This window comes from Nematolebias whitei, chromosome 15 (assembly GCF_014905685.2).
Source record: "Nematolebias whitei isolate Nwh7 chromosome 15, NemWhi1, whole genome shotgun sequence".
Lineage (NCBI taxonomy): Eukaryota > Metazoa > Chordata > Actinopteri > Cyprinodontiformes > Rivulidae > Nematolebias > Nematolebias whitei.
This window is the reverse complement of record NC_056512.1, coordinates 19,227,650-19,242,240: the sequence shown is the minus strand read 5'-3', so window position 1 is coordinate 19,242,240 and position 14,591 is coordinate 19,227,650. Positions and strand designations below refer to the sequence as shown.

The following is a 14,591-nucleotide window of genomic DNA, read 5'->3' as shown; positions in this document are numbered from 1 at the left end:
ATCAGGCTGGTGGTGTTGTTGCTCCAGCTGAGGTTGTTGTTCAGGTCTACACCCAAGTACTTGTAGCTGGAGACCATTTCCACCGCAAATCCTCCTACGAGGAGGGGGTGGGTGTGTTTGTTCTGTCTGAAATCCATGACCATCTTCTTCACATTGATCTTTGCACCAGCTCTCCAGGTGTTCCACCTCTTGCCTGTAGCTGGACTCATCATTGTTTGTGATGCATCCCACCACCGCTGTATCATCGGCAAACTTTACAATGTGACCGCCTGGATGGGTAGCTGCACAATCATACGTGACTGTGTGACAGATGTATGCGTCATGTGGGCATTCGGCATCAAAATAACTGCCAAATCTGTGTGCGACTTAGTTCGCTGTGGCAACCCCTGAAGAAGGGAGCAGCCGAAAGAGAGAGAGAGAGAGAGAGAGAGAGGGAGAGAAAAACAGAAAAATCCAAACGTCTCAGAAGTCCTCACACCTAACTGAGCAGCTGAGTGTGAGAGTTCATCACCTGATGATGAAAAATGCAAAATAAAATATTAAATCAGTTCTATATTGCTTTATTATGCATCAAATTTAGGTCAAATTCATTAAAACTCGTTTTTGTGCAACTTTTTTTTAACAATACACTTTTTTTTCATAGTTTATCAAACTTTATTTTGACACATGGCCAGCAGGAGGCTGTTTACTGGTCAAATACAATGGAAAAGGCAGAAGAATGTTACTTTTAGTGAATTTACCAGTTGACAGATCCTACTTGTTGTCTAATGACTTTAGAGCCTCTTCACCGACAAACGCTGCTCGTTTCTCTGCCTCCGAGAGTTACTGTGTGCCTCAAATTAAAGGGATTGATTTGTTTGTTCTCTGTGCTGTGCCATGAGTTATACTGGGACACTGGGTGTGGTAGTAAATCATCCAACCTGTCCTTTTAGACTAACTTAATCTTTGTAAGTTAAGAGTTTTAAACCCATTTAGAAATATTTATTCAGTAGTTATTTTACTGACTTCAACACCTTTTTAAAGTGTTGCTGAAACTGCAGCGTGCTGTTGAATCTGTTGAGCTCCAACTTTTGCCCTTATTGATCAGCCTGCAGGACTTTTGTTGTTCCTGAGCTTCAGCGACCGTGAAGAGACTCATTTATTTCTTTATTTCTCCTCAAACATACTTTCTAGTCAATAGTTGCATAACATGGAGATAAAACTGACACATTGCCTTGGGATAGATCAGTAGCCAACAATAATTTGTGCTGCTCTCGGCCCACCTGTTTGTTTACTTACTCGGCCCACGCGTTGAGGATTAGTCACTAGTGTTGTTTTAGGAGCTATTTGCTGTTACTGGTTCGGTGCTAAAGCGTCCAATCTGTCCTTAAAGTTCTGTATGGGAGGGTTTTCTGTGCTCGAGCTGGAAATGTGTCCTGAAAGAAAGTATACTTTCTGCTTCTTTTTTTTTTTTTTGTCTGATTTTTATGATTAAAATGGAAACTTAAGCAAAAGTAACTTCGGCTATAAACGCCACAATCTTTTTCTGTCCTGCTGAAAATTAAAACTTCTCTTTACAGCCAATCATTAGCAAAACCAGTTTGCACAAAAAGCTGCATTCCTTTCAGTTCACACACTTTATCTATTTATATTAAGAGGCTGGTTTAGACCTGAAGGGGACAAATTATGCCACTGAGAAACTTCTGCCCGAGAACGTTACAGGTCAGCTGACTGACGGCGCATGTGAAGTGACAATAAAGCTTGTGTTTAAAGTCCCCTCTGCACTAAAGGTGGTGAGTTTTAACTGCGCGTTGTCTCTGATTTAGCCTCCGATGTATCTAACGTTCTTTTATCTATATGCTTGACGTCCTTTTCCTCTTTCTACAGCAGTAGGATTCCTTTAGTCTGCTCCAGAACATTGTCACATGTTTACATGCAGTCTTTACCCCTCTCTGGTGTGTTTGTCGTTTCTCTCCGACAGCTGTCTCTGGGTGTGGAGGAGAAGTTATTGCTGCAGACGGAGGTCCGTTCCCTGAAAGAGAGGCTGAGTCGCTGCGACTCTCTGGAAGCCTCCACCACTGCCATCACTGGCAAGAAGCTGTTACTGCTGCAGAGTCAGATGGAGCAGCTTCAGGAGGAGAATTACAGGCGAGTGTTGAACTTCTGTACAGACAATAACTAAAGGTTATTATGCTGAAGGTCTCAGTCAAACCCAAGCTAGAGAAAAATCCTCTACCAGAACAGGAGTCTGCAACCTGCGGCTCTTAAAAGGGCTCGTTTTAAGTGTCCTGTTATTTCTTTTGTACATATGTGAATATTAGAACTACCGTACTTGCCGCCGTAAACGTCAGTCCAAATATAATAAAGTGGAAAAAAAACAAATATGTCTCTTTGCCTTATAAGTTGCATCTATTATGCGTCGCCGCTGACGACCCGGAAACTTGGACCGGTGTTGCGCCAAAAATTGATTGGCTGCCAAATGGCGGCCGCGGGAGCGTGCACAGGAGGACTTTAACAAGATTAACACTTAAAAACAATTGTTTGCTCAAAATTATATCAAAGGTGTGTCTCAGTTTAACTTTGGATTGATAAATGCACTTTGACGGTCAAATCAGCTGAATTTCACAGGCTGATACGTGGAAGCAGGAGTGTGCAGAGGGAGGACTCGCTGTGCATTTCTTTGAAATTTAATAATATAACCACCTAAAAACAATTATTTGCTCATCACTATAGTAAAGGTGTGTCTCAGTTGAACTTTTCCTTACTAAATGCACTTTAATGGTCAAATCAGCTGCATTTCTTCTGGTCTGCACGGCGAAATGCAGCTGATTTGATGTTTGCTCCAGACGTTCCGGAGCGAGACGAAAGTGGATTTGTATGGCAAGCCAAGTATCTCATTAATAGCTACTTTTACCTTTTTAATGAGACACTTGGCTTGCCATATTAGTTGAGGGCCCTCTAGTGGCTTAAAATGGTAGTGTTCAATATTTTCCATGTCAGAATGAATGAGATCATTAGATCTCAGCCAAAAATTGGTTTATAAATATGAAGAAAAAAATCTAAAGACATCGCTTTGCTGTATAAGTTGCAGAAATGCCAATTTATGCAAAAAACTGTGACTTATACAGTGAAAAATACGGTTATCCAAGGATTAAAACACAAGTAGGATGCTGATTTTTCTACAATTAAAAGAATCCCATAAGTCTGCATAGTTTATTGGTAAAAACAATATATGTTTCCTTCTTTACAAAAATCATATCTTCCGTTTTACAATGTAAAAAACACAATTATAAAAGTAATCTCATGAATTTTAACATTTGTCACCTCTACTGGCCGGTAAAGTCCCCTCCAACAATCTTAAAGAGGCCCATGGGCCACCAGTTGATCGTAGCTGTAGCAGGTTTTGCGACACACATTTTGGTGAACAAAACAGCAGAAATGTCTCTTTTGATTGTAACAGTTGCAAACTTGCGCAGTACAATAATTAAATTTGGTAATGAACATGAGATTCAGAAAGTTTTTAGCCATTGTTTTTTTTTTTTCCTCATAAACTTGTCTCAGACTTGAGAACAGCAGAGACGACGTGCGTGTGCAGGCAGAACTCCTGCAGCGCGAGGTGGCCGACCTGCAGCACCGCAACGAGGAGCTGACGAGCCTGGCGCAGGAAGCTCAGGCTCTGAAAGACGAGATGGACGTTCTCAGGTAACGGGCTTTAAAACACGAACTCTCTCCTTCGTGGTGGATTAGTCACTGAACTCAACAAGCTGATCGAGGTGATTAAATATGGGCCGACACTTTTCAAACTCATAAGTTTGTTCTCTGTGAAGCTGCAGAAAGTAACGCTTGCTGCTGAGTCACATGAACAGTGAGGGTTTGTGCTTTACAGCTTCTTCGTGCCCTTCATTCATAATTTATCAGGCGTTTCACAAAGTTTTATTTCTGTGAAGGATGTAGGCTGAGAATAATGGCCTGCAGTTCAGGGATCTTTGAGGAACATTATAAATCACAAACTGTCCTCTTTGCCCACACAGATGTCTCCACACCTCTTCCTGACACCTGTGTTAATATGAATTTCATGCCTTGACACTTATTTACGTCAGAATTATTTGGATCTCGTTAATTAAGTACATCTTCACACGGATGTGTGTTTAGCTAAACATCATATTCCTGTGCTGCTGCTCAACACCTCCAACACTCCCCCACCCTCAGGCACTCCTCTGACCGGGTGAACCAACTGGAAGCGCTGGTGGACACCTACAAGAGGAAGCTGGAAGATCTGGGAGACCTGCGCAGACAGGTGCGCCTCCTGGAGGAGCGCAACACCGTGTACATGCAGCGCACCTGCGAGCTGGAGGAGGAGCTCCGGAGGGCGAACGCCGTCCGCAATCAGCTGGACACCTACAAGAGACAGGCAAGCTGTGGGCTCGTTCACCTGCTGCCGGCCGAGTGACGTCAAACCGTCTGACCACTGCATGTGTTGGAAAGACTTTTTTTTTTTAAGTGCTCTTACAGACCCCCCCTCCCCCCACAGGCTCAGGAGCTTCACTCCAAGCACTCAGCGGAGGCTATGAAGGCTGAGAGGTGGCAGTTTGAGTACAGAAACCTTCATGACAAGTATGATGCACTGCTGAAGGAGAAAGAAGTGAGTTACTGCATCTTTAGATGTTTATTAAGTTTCTGAAACCGGTGACCCGTGATGCTGTTTTTCACCAAATAAGTCTCGTCATTTACCTAATCTAGTTGTGGAGATGGATTTTAATTTTTCTAACTGTTGTGTGGATCAGCTCTGCTCTATAGGAGGAATTGTTGTCAGGCAGATTCTGCACTATTTATTTAGCAGACACGCACATTCTGTCAATTCCACCACTTTCTGAAATCTGACGGTTTGTCCTGGATTACTTATGAGACTAAGGAATAAGACTCGTACGTTGTTAATTTTCCTTTGTTCTTATAAACTAAACTAATTTCCAGAGTAGTCTGTTCTGAACGACGTGTTGATCCAAAGTGAATGAGAGATTTTCTGGAGAGCTTGTGGTGATCGTGGTTTGTTCCGCAGCGTTTGATGTCGGAAAGAGACACGCTTCGGGAGGCTAACGAAGAGCTGAGGTGTGCACAGGTCCAGCAGGGCTGTCTGAACGGAACAGGTGAGAAACGTGGTCGGAGCAACGATGAACTTGTCGTTTTATCTTGAACCCTTTCATTCTGCTGTAACGCAGGCTGATTCATGTTAAGTCGCATGTTGGCGTCAAAAATATTTAACAAAGGCCAAAAGGTGAATAACCAACGTTTAACATTGAGTTTCAACAATTGGTGCGGTCTAGATCAGTGGTTCCCATTTTTTTATATTTTCTTTGCTCATGTATTCTTGTAACAACAAAGTCACTCACACTTACCCTGCCTGTGTGCTCTAAGCACATACGTGCTCACGAAAGAACAGTGTACTTGTCTGTAATATACTCCAGGTGCTTTGGTAAGTCATGGTCAGAACGCCAAGGCCCCCCCACCCCGCCTGCTCCTTCGGCTGCCACCCATGGCACCATGCACCCAACTTGTATACTTATATGGCCCCTCCTACAGCTAATGAGCCCACGGGAAGGCAAACAGTCTATGGACATTAAGCCTTCTGTCTTCTTACACCCTGGACAGGTCTCCAGTCCATCACAGGGACACATGGAGACAAACGAGACAAACATTCACTCTCTCACTCACACCTAGGATGATTGGTAACTCTAAATTGTCCCTAACATGCATGTTTTTGGTCTGTGGGAGGAAACCGGAGCACCTGGAGAAAACCCACGCATGCACGGAGAGAACATGTAAACTTCACCCAGAAAGACCCCGGCCGGGATTTGAACCGGGGTAACCTGCTCGCTGGGAGACGGCAATTCTACCAACTGTGCCACTGCGCTGCCCAATTATTATTTTTTTTTTAACATCGTTAAGATTTGATACCTTTTTGTACCTGAGAGTTGTACTCGACATGCACTGAGAGCTAACGCATGTTGCAAAATATTTCACGTGATTGCAGATATCGTTGAGTTTTGACTCAAAGCAGCTTTAACTCTGTACCCTCATAAACGATGCAGGGCTTTTCTTCTGTAATTTGATTTCACCACAGGTGCTGTGGGGCACATAGATGATGCAGAGCATCTCATCATGTTTGAACAGTGGGCTGAATGCAGTTTTCATTGCTGCATGATTTTTTTTTTCCTTCACTTTACTACCACTTTATAAATTATTGTGGCCCCCTTTGCTCTTTGACTCATGAAAAACAGTTATTTCAGCTGAGTGACTAAAAGTTATGATCACTACAGTCTGTTCACAGTAGGTCCAATGATGGAAATGTAACATGTATTGCTCAATTCTTTTAGTACATGTGAATGTAAAAACTTGGATTAATTTTCTTCACACACACACATACACACACACGTGGTGCTGCACGCTCAAGAGTGCTAAAAGTTTCTTTCCTTCTATTTTTATACTTGTCGAATTTTCTCCCATCGGGGAGTGAAGAGTGGAATTTGAAATGCCGTCTGTCGGTCCGTGCATGTTCTGAGCATATCTTTAAAATTAAATATGGTACTTTTGACAATTAGGTTGTCGCACCAAAATCCAAGATGGCTGCCATCATAAATGTAATTAATGAGCATTATAACTTGCAAAATAAGCCACGTGCTGACATTTATTTTTTTAATTGTCTAAAAGTAGTTTCCTCAAATGACTGGGGTGGCTAAAAGGTAATCTATGGTGGCCAAGACCACCGTTGGCCACCCCCTGGCTCCACCACTGCACACTCGACAGGATCAGTCTCTGCGCTGCCTCAGACTTGACTTGTATTCTTAAAATCTCATTCGGGATTTTGCATTTAATTTGTTCGTGTCCTTGTTGTTCGATGTCTGAAAGGAATCCTAAGTTTTCAAACGAAGCAACTAAACTTTTATTCTGTAGAGCTTTTTCCATTTAAACTGGAGTGGAGTTCAGAAGAAATGTTAATCCAAGTCCCTCAGTTCAAGTTGCATCCAACTGTTTAATTTATTTTGATAAATAGAAATACTCTGTGAAAAATTAAACTGCAGTATATGACGTAGTTAAATGTTGACCTAGAATTTTTAAATAATTGCAGTTTGTGCAAAACACATTGACGGCCTTTGAAACTCCTGCTCCCCCCGGGTGGGAACCACCGACCTGGCTCGACGTGGAAGAAGAGAAACGTATAAAACGAGTCTTGTCTTGTTTCTCCGTAGATTTGGGGGACAGTGGAGTGGCAGTGGGAAACCTCGCTGCAGAGATTATGCCGACTGAGCTCCGGTACGTCAGCCGTGTGTGCGAGCCGGGATGTGTAGAGCAACGTGTACACTGCAGATCTTCTTGGTGTGGCTGTCGCTGACCTCCTGCAGGCACGCTGGCACGTTTATTTTTGCAGCTGAATGTGCAGCTGGTCAGCGAGCTGGTGACACATGGCACACTGGGCGTTGTCTGATGGAAAATGTGGTCGTCGTAACGGGCTCTTAACGCCCCCATCTCCTCCCTTTTTTGTTCTTCTTCACCTGTTTGCTTGTCATTGTCATTTTTTTGTCAGGGAGACGGTGGTGCGGCTGCAAAGTGAAAACAAGATGTTGTGTGCTCAGGAGGAGACCTACAGACAGAAACTTGTCGAGGTCCAAACTGAGCTGGAAGAGGCTCAGCGCAGCAAGAATACTCTTGAAGCTCAGAACAGGTAGGTGTGTGCACTCAGCTGTGTTGGATAAGCGTTCCTCTCTGGGGCCACCATATTGTGTGTTCCTGGACACTAAGCTGGTGGTTTTGGCTGAAGGAAGGAGTGAGATCTGCCTAAATGTCAACTCACCCTCTGGACTCTGTGTTCAGCAGAGCTGTGTGGGCTGGGCTGGAGGACCGACAGCAGAAAGCCAGATTGTCCCTTGACTGTGTGTGTTTACATGCCTGTGGGCATGTGGACATGTGGGTGGAGTGTGTGAGTGTGTGTGTGTGTATCCATTGCAACACCAGGCAGAGGGTGTGGGAAGCATCCACAGTAGCGGGCGGAGAGGAGTGGAGTGAGCATGCTCAGTAGAGCAGAGCCAGGTGGCACGCTCGCGGCAACGATAAAACCTTCCAGCAGATGTACAAAAACCCATGAGATGTTTTACAATCATCTACACACTGTTCTGTTGTGGGGGAGTGGTGGCGCAGAGGTTAGAAGATGGGCTTGTGATCGGTAAGTCGCAGGTTCACCTCCCGGTACCGTCAACATCAAAATGTGGGTGGAAAAGGTGAAACACCCACACCTGCCTCCACCTTCATTCGCCCCACCCCGGGCCCCTGAGCAAAGCCCCTAACCCCCACCATCTGTTCCCTAAACAGGTCTCTCTTGAAAATGAGTTCTCGTGGCTCAGTGAGACTACCTGGATAAATAAAGGGTCAATGGAAAAAATGTTGCACAACAACTGAAAGGAGTTCTTCACAAGCTGACTCAGTTTCCTGAGGTTTTATTGAACCGCTTGTGTTGGGATTGGGTTGAATTGCAGAAACGATGCATTCTCTCATACTTCTCCTCGTCTTCAGTATTTTTATTTGTAAAATTGTTTTCATCCATCCATTATCTTTACCCGCTTATTCCATTTTGGGTCACGGGGGTCGTCGGGGTACACCCTGGACGGGTCTCCAGTCCATCACTGAGACGGAGACAAACGAGACAAACAACCATTCACTCTCTCACTCACACCTAGGGACAATTTAGAGTTACCAATCAGCCCAACATGCATGTTTTTGGTCTGTGGGAGGAAACTGGAGTACCCGGAGAAAACCCACGCATGCACGGAGAGAACATGCAAACTCCACCCAGAAAGGCCCCTGGACCGGGGTTTGAACCAGGGACCTGCTCGCTGAGAGGCAGCAGCTCTACCAGTTGCGCCACCGTGCTGCCCTGTAAAATTGTTTAATAGAAACAAATTACTTTCACCTTGTCATTCGTTTCCATCTTGAAATTTGACCACAGCACACCTGAGCTCAGTTTGTTAGATATTTTTGTTTCTACATACCACTTTATTTATAAAGCACTTAGAAACAGCAGCAGGCCAGCCAAAGTGTTGTACAGCAAAACAAACGAGCAAAAGGATCAAATGCATAGATCCAAATAGGTAAAGATAAAGAACTAAATGACTAACATTATAGGAAAGGGACAAGGTAAAAATCAACTCGTACAGTGTCAAAAGCCTGGGAATAAAAGTGAGTTTTAAAACTAGACTTGAAAACGGTAAGCGAGGGGGAGTCTGCCTGACGTGTGGTGGTAACTCATTCTACAGTTCTGTCACCTCTGAAGAGAGAAGCTAAAGAAAACAAATTATTTTTTAACTTTTTTTCTCTGGCTTGAGAAAGTAATCTTCTCTGCAGGGGGGTGTCACACTCTGTTACAAAAGGGGGCCAGATTTACAGACCTAGTCCTCGTTAGTCAGAGTCCTTTAGTTACAGCTCCTGGCAGCAGGTTCGTTAACAAGAAGTTGGTCGGTTGCTCCCTCTACGTCAAAATCAAGGTTTACTGAAAAACCTAACCTTTTTATTTTTTGGGTTCAAAGGCCATGAGAAGTATGAACTAAAATAAATATTTAGAGAGGATAAAAGTACTTTACATTTAAAATATCTTGGGGGGGGGCAGATTTGGCCACAGGCCTCGAGTTTGACCCATGGTTCTTATAGAGACTGGCTCACTCACTAAGTAAACTTAATTTAAATCCTGGAGTGGAGGTCCAAAATTAAGATTTTGTTTAACATGAGTTTTCTAAGTTTTGAGCCGTGCCTTTACACGCCCAAATGTTCTGCAGCTAAAGGGACCGTGTTCTTATCGTGTTCCTGTCCAACGTCTGAAACGGTTAAAACATCAAGCTAGCACTGGCTCATCACTTTGTTTTTAACCTATTTATCCTGTTTTGTGTTTAAATTTCCTCTCGTATGGCTTTTGATCTGACCCCCTCCCACCGTGTGTGTGTTGAAGGTTGAACCAGCAGCAGATCTCCGAGCTGCGTTCTCAGGTGGAGGAGCTCCAGAAGGCGCTCCAAGAGCAGGGGAGCAAGAATGAAGATGTGAGAACGACGACGTTTCACTTCAGATTCTTCTCTGCAAATGTTTCTACAGTCAAGTTGATAAAATGTTACGAGACAATGAGCAAGAGGTTTAGTTTATTTAAATAGTAACTGTATAGTGTTGTAAAAGTAACAAGTCCCTGCTTTGTAAATGAGGTGGTTGTAGCCAGCTGTTGAACATCTGCAGGAGTTGTGTGTTGAGATGATTACCTGCAGAGAGGACTGGAGCATGTCCTCCTCCTGCTACATACTGTGTGGGACTTGTGTTTGCTGTGGTGATCCACTCTAACCCCGGCCCCCCTCTGTTTGTCTCTCTGTGCCCCCCCCCCATCCATCAACTCTGCCAAAATCAGGCCATTGTAAGTACGGACCGCCCTCTGTCCACCTGGCCCATGATTTGACTCAACATCTGCTCCCAACATCTGTTCTGATGCTGTTCAGCAAATATACATTTTAATGACTTTTTTCTTTTTCCCCCTCTTTTCTGAAGTCGTCCTTATTAAAGAAGAAGCTTGAGGAGCACCTGTAAGTACTTGATTGTTGCTCTTTTATCTGTTGGGGGTGTTTAAAGCTACTTGACAGCATTTGCATGTTTGCTCGTTGCAGGGAGAAGCTCCATGAAGCTCACTCGGACCTCCAGAAGAAAAAGGAGGTCATCGATGACCTGGAGCCCAAAGTGGACGGCAACAGTGAGACGTTTCAAATGAAAGCTCAAACTCTATAGTGCACTTGTTAGGATGTGGATTTATTCTCTTTGGGCAGCTGTGGCTGAGTGGTTAGAGCAGTCGTCCTCCAATGGGAAAGTTGAGAGTTCAATTCCACCAGCAGTCACATGCTGAAGTGTCCCTGGGCAACACACTGAGCCCCTGGTTGCCTCTGATGTGTCCATCTGTGTATGAATGTGATGACGCTCTGATTATTGTTTGTAGCAGAGAGCTGTATGAACGAGTAAATGAAGCACAGATTGTGTTGTAAAGAGCTTTGAGTATCTTGATAAGATAAAAAGATGCTGTATAAGTACAGTCCATTTACAATTTTTATTTTATTTTATTTTGTTCAGTGGCCAAGAAGATCGATGAGCTCCAGGAGGTCCTTCGCAAGAAAGATGAGGACATGAAGCAGATGGAGGAGCGATACAAACGCTACGTGGAGAAGGCCAGAACGGTCAGTCCACCTCTCCAAACCTCTCATTCATAGTTAAAGGAATATTCCGCCTGTTTTAAAACCCTCTTCACTAACCAGACTCCGGACCTGCATGAAGCACTCTGAGCAGTTCAGGGTTTGTTTTATTTTCCAGTGGTGGACGCAGTTCTGCCAACTGCTTATAGAGAAACTAACTTTTTAGTCTTTTCACTAACTTTGGAAACTTGGCAGAACTGGCTTCGGCTAAATTAAGTTTCGCCAACTCTAAGTACGCTAATAAAATTCACAAGTTTGTTCCTGTCTGTTGTGGGCGTGTCTCACGTGTCGTCAGTGAGGCACGCTATTGGCTGACTACGTGTCCATGTGGCGAGACGTGATTGGTCGACGCAGCTTCAACTGGAAGAACAAAGATGTGATGCAGACTGAGTGACCGTCATCTTTGCATTTAGCAATTTAGCGCTGGTTAAGCTAATTTTTTAGCTAGTGGAATATGGGTTGTCAAAGTCAACTTGTTGGTTAGCTGTGCCCACCACTGGTATTTTCACATCAGATGTTTTATCCATATGTCTTTCTCTGTTGCAAAATATCTAAACCACAGGATGATTTTATTTATGAAACTTTGTGTTCGTTTTCAACAAATTTACTTTTAGAGTCAACACCATTCAAGATGGCTGCCACACCTAAACCTTGTAGCAAACACTAAAATTGCCTATTTCTATTAAACTGAGCTAAAACTTGGTGTGTTGGAGACTCGTCCTGAACACGGATGTCTCATGATGTTTTGTGTGGCATCATTTACAACGGGTCCCCATGCACTGGGACCAGTACTGAGCCACATAAAGAAAATACTTTTATTTTGAATACTTTTTTTCTATTTGTGTTAGTCCGTATGCTATTTTATTTCATCACTTCCATCCATGTAACTTTAGAGCTTGACTCGGTTTAATTTTACATGAGCTAACAACAAACGCCACTGGAGCTACTTTGAAAAGGAAAAGGCGACCAGCTACCTAATGAAAACTGCTTCACCCCATGAAGAATAAGCACCTTCATTAAAAGACGAGCCTGTGGAGTTTTTCTGAAAGGAAAAAGAACACGAGCATGAAGGTCAGAAATAATTGTTGAAGGTCACCACTTCATCAAACGAGTCAGCACTGAGCAGCAATCGCTAACCACATTGCCAAGGAGTTGTATTATATATTACATACTCACAAAATAATATAAATGAAATTACAAAATATAAAATTGTATTTAAAATTTAGATGTAATTCTATACGATGCATTAATTGTGCGTGTGCCCTCACACTGTACTCCAGCTGCTGCTGGTCCGTGCAGATGTGCTCTGCATAAAACTGGTCCATGGTGTCCCTGATTTACAAGGTTGGACCTAAATGGCTTCAAGTCCATCCCTAACATTTGCTACTTTATTTTCCCTGTGACGTTAAAGTGGAGGTAAGTATTGAACTGTGATTTATGAGACGTGACGCTCCTGATTTTTATTTTCCCGTTAATTCAACCTTTTATTTATACACGTTTATCCCATTGAGCCTCTGGGACTCATTTACAAGAGAGACCTGATTTTAACAGAGTGATGACAACAGTGGACAACAACAACAACAACAACAACAACAACAACAATAATTAATAATAATATAAGTTCATAACATGCTTCTTATCTCTGAAGTGCAGGAAAACCATGAATCTGGCATCTGTAGTAATTTGTTTCTAAACTGAGAGCAGCTAGTCCTGTCACGATAACAAATTTTGCTGGGTGATTAATTGTCAGAAATTATTGCGATAAACAATATAATTTGAAATTTGACAATAATTAGTAATTAGTAGTTATTATTGACAACAATTAGTAATTGCTGTCAAATTTAAGAAGAAATATTGGTTAATCGGTGGTTTATTTTGCATGTAGTACCTTTTTCGACCACCAGATGGCAGTATGACAGTTTGAACCAAAGGATGGATAGAAAGGGAGCGAGCAGCGTGAGTCTTTAAGAAAAATGGGAGGGAGGTCCCTCAATGTGACATGGGCTGTCTCTCTTTGGACACTGTGTGTTTTGAGCTCTTTAGCATAGCATTTTTCACACCAAGCTTTTAATAACAAATCAGTAAACAAGTTCTCGGCTTCTTTTTGCAGAGAAAAACTTTACACAAGACGGAGGTCTTATTCCTGAGTTCAACCTGTTAGCTTAGCTCGTAGCTTAGCTGCTTTAATGATCCAAAAACGTGATTTTAGGATTGTTAAAACATATTTTACAGAGAAAGGGAGGGGTCAGTGAAGAACACTGGGGTTGAGCTTTCTGTCATCCAGTGTCTTCAGTAGAAAGAGACACGAAGAAATGATGGTCGATAAATGAAAATGAGGTCGATAATTTTCATTCATTATGCGATTTAATTGGTTTATTTATCGTGACAGGCCTAAGAGCGGCAATTTTTCTTAAGTCTCTGTTCAGAAGATTATTTTTATTTAAGTCATGTTCTGTGTTTCAGGTGATCAAAACCCTGGATCCCAAACAGCCGGCGGTGACTCCTGACATTCAGGCTCTGAAGAACCAGCTGACGGAAAAGGAGAGAAAAATCCAGCATCTGGAAGTACGCACCTTACAGACGCGCGTGCGTCCTCTGCTACTTTAAATCCTACAGATACACCGATGTGGGAATATTTTCTGTTTTGTTTTTGCGCAGCATGATTTTGAAAAGAGCCGTGTCAGACACGACCAGGAGGAGAAGCTCATCATCAGTGCGTGGTACAACATGGTGGGTGCACACAGGCTGTAACCGGTGCACCTTGCTTTTGTTTCTCTGCTTCGTCTGACTTCTCACCCTTCTCAGGGAATGGCTTTGCACCAGAAAGTGTCAGGCGAGCGACTGAGTCCCTCCCACCAGGCCATGTCCTTCCTCGCCCAGCAGAGACAGTCCACCATGGCCAGGCGAGGTCTGACTCGACACCTCCCACGATGAGACGCAGGCAGGACGATGATCCCACCGCGAAGAGAAGACTTCAGCTGAGCTCTTCTCTGGCTGCTGCAACACTTTTAGTTTGTATTTCCCCTCACGTGCTGCTGCTGCCCCCTGCTGAAGCAGTGGAGCTGGTACTACTGTTTGTGTGACGGAGGCTCCGTCACCTTTTCAGGTGACTCTGTAATTTATTTCAGCCTCTACAAGTCACTCCTGACTCTTGAAATATATATACAGTAAAAATACACTTTAGTTTGAGAAAACGGACGTTATTCTTAAACGGTAGAAAATATTGTCACATTTGCTGAACATAATTTTAGTATAATTTATATTTTTTCTCTTTTTATTTGGACTTAACTTTTCTTTAAATTTGGAGGAAAACGTGACAATCATGAAGACGTGGGAAGTTTTAATATTCTCTTTAAT

General features: G+C 43.2%; 1 protein-coding gene across 1 annotated transcript in view; it reads left to right on the top strand.

The window, feature by feature from the left end:
- The window catches only part of hook2 (hook microtubule-tethering protein 2), a 58,768-nt gene extending 44,452 nt beyond the window's left edge, over positions 1-14,316 (top strand). Inside the window, exons 2-16 of the mRNA XM_037688469.1 lie at positions 1,961-2,127; positions 3,541-3,681; positions 4,189-4,390; positions 4,511-4,621; positions 5,036-5,123; positions 7,224-7,287; positions 7,559-7,696; positions 9,968-10,055; positions 10,409-10,414; positions 10,546-10,580; positions 10,662-10,744; positions 11,116-11,219; positions 13,698-13,799; positions 13,893-13,964; positions 14,040-14,316. Coding sequence (XP_037544397.1) covers positions 1,961-2,127; positions 3,541-3,681; positions 4,189-4,390; positions 4,511-4,621; positions 5,036-5,123; positions 7,224-7,287; positions 7,559-7,696; positions 9,968-10,055; positions 10,409-10,414; positions 10,546-10,580; positions 10,662-10,744; positions 11,116-11,219; positions 13,698-13,799; positions 13,893-13,964; positions 14,040-14,168 — 1,530 coding nt within the window. The 3' untranslated portion in view covers positions 14,169-14,316. The remainder of the gene's footprint in view (positions 1-1,960; positions 2,128-3,540; positions 3,682-4,188; positions 4,391-4,510; positions 4,622-5,035; positions 5,124-7,223; positions 7,288-7,558; positions 7,697-9,967; positions 10,056-10,408; positions 10,415-10,545; positions 10,581-10,661; positions 10,745-11,115; positions 11,220-13,697; positions 13,800-13,892; positions 13,965-14,039) is intronic.
- Positions 14,317-14,591: the final 275 nt, after the last annotated feature.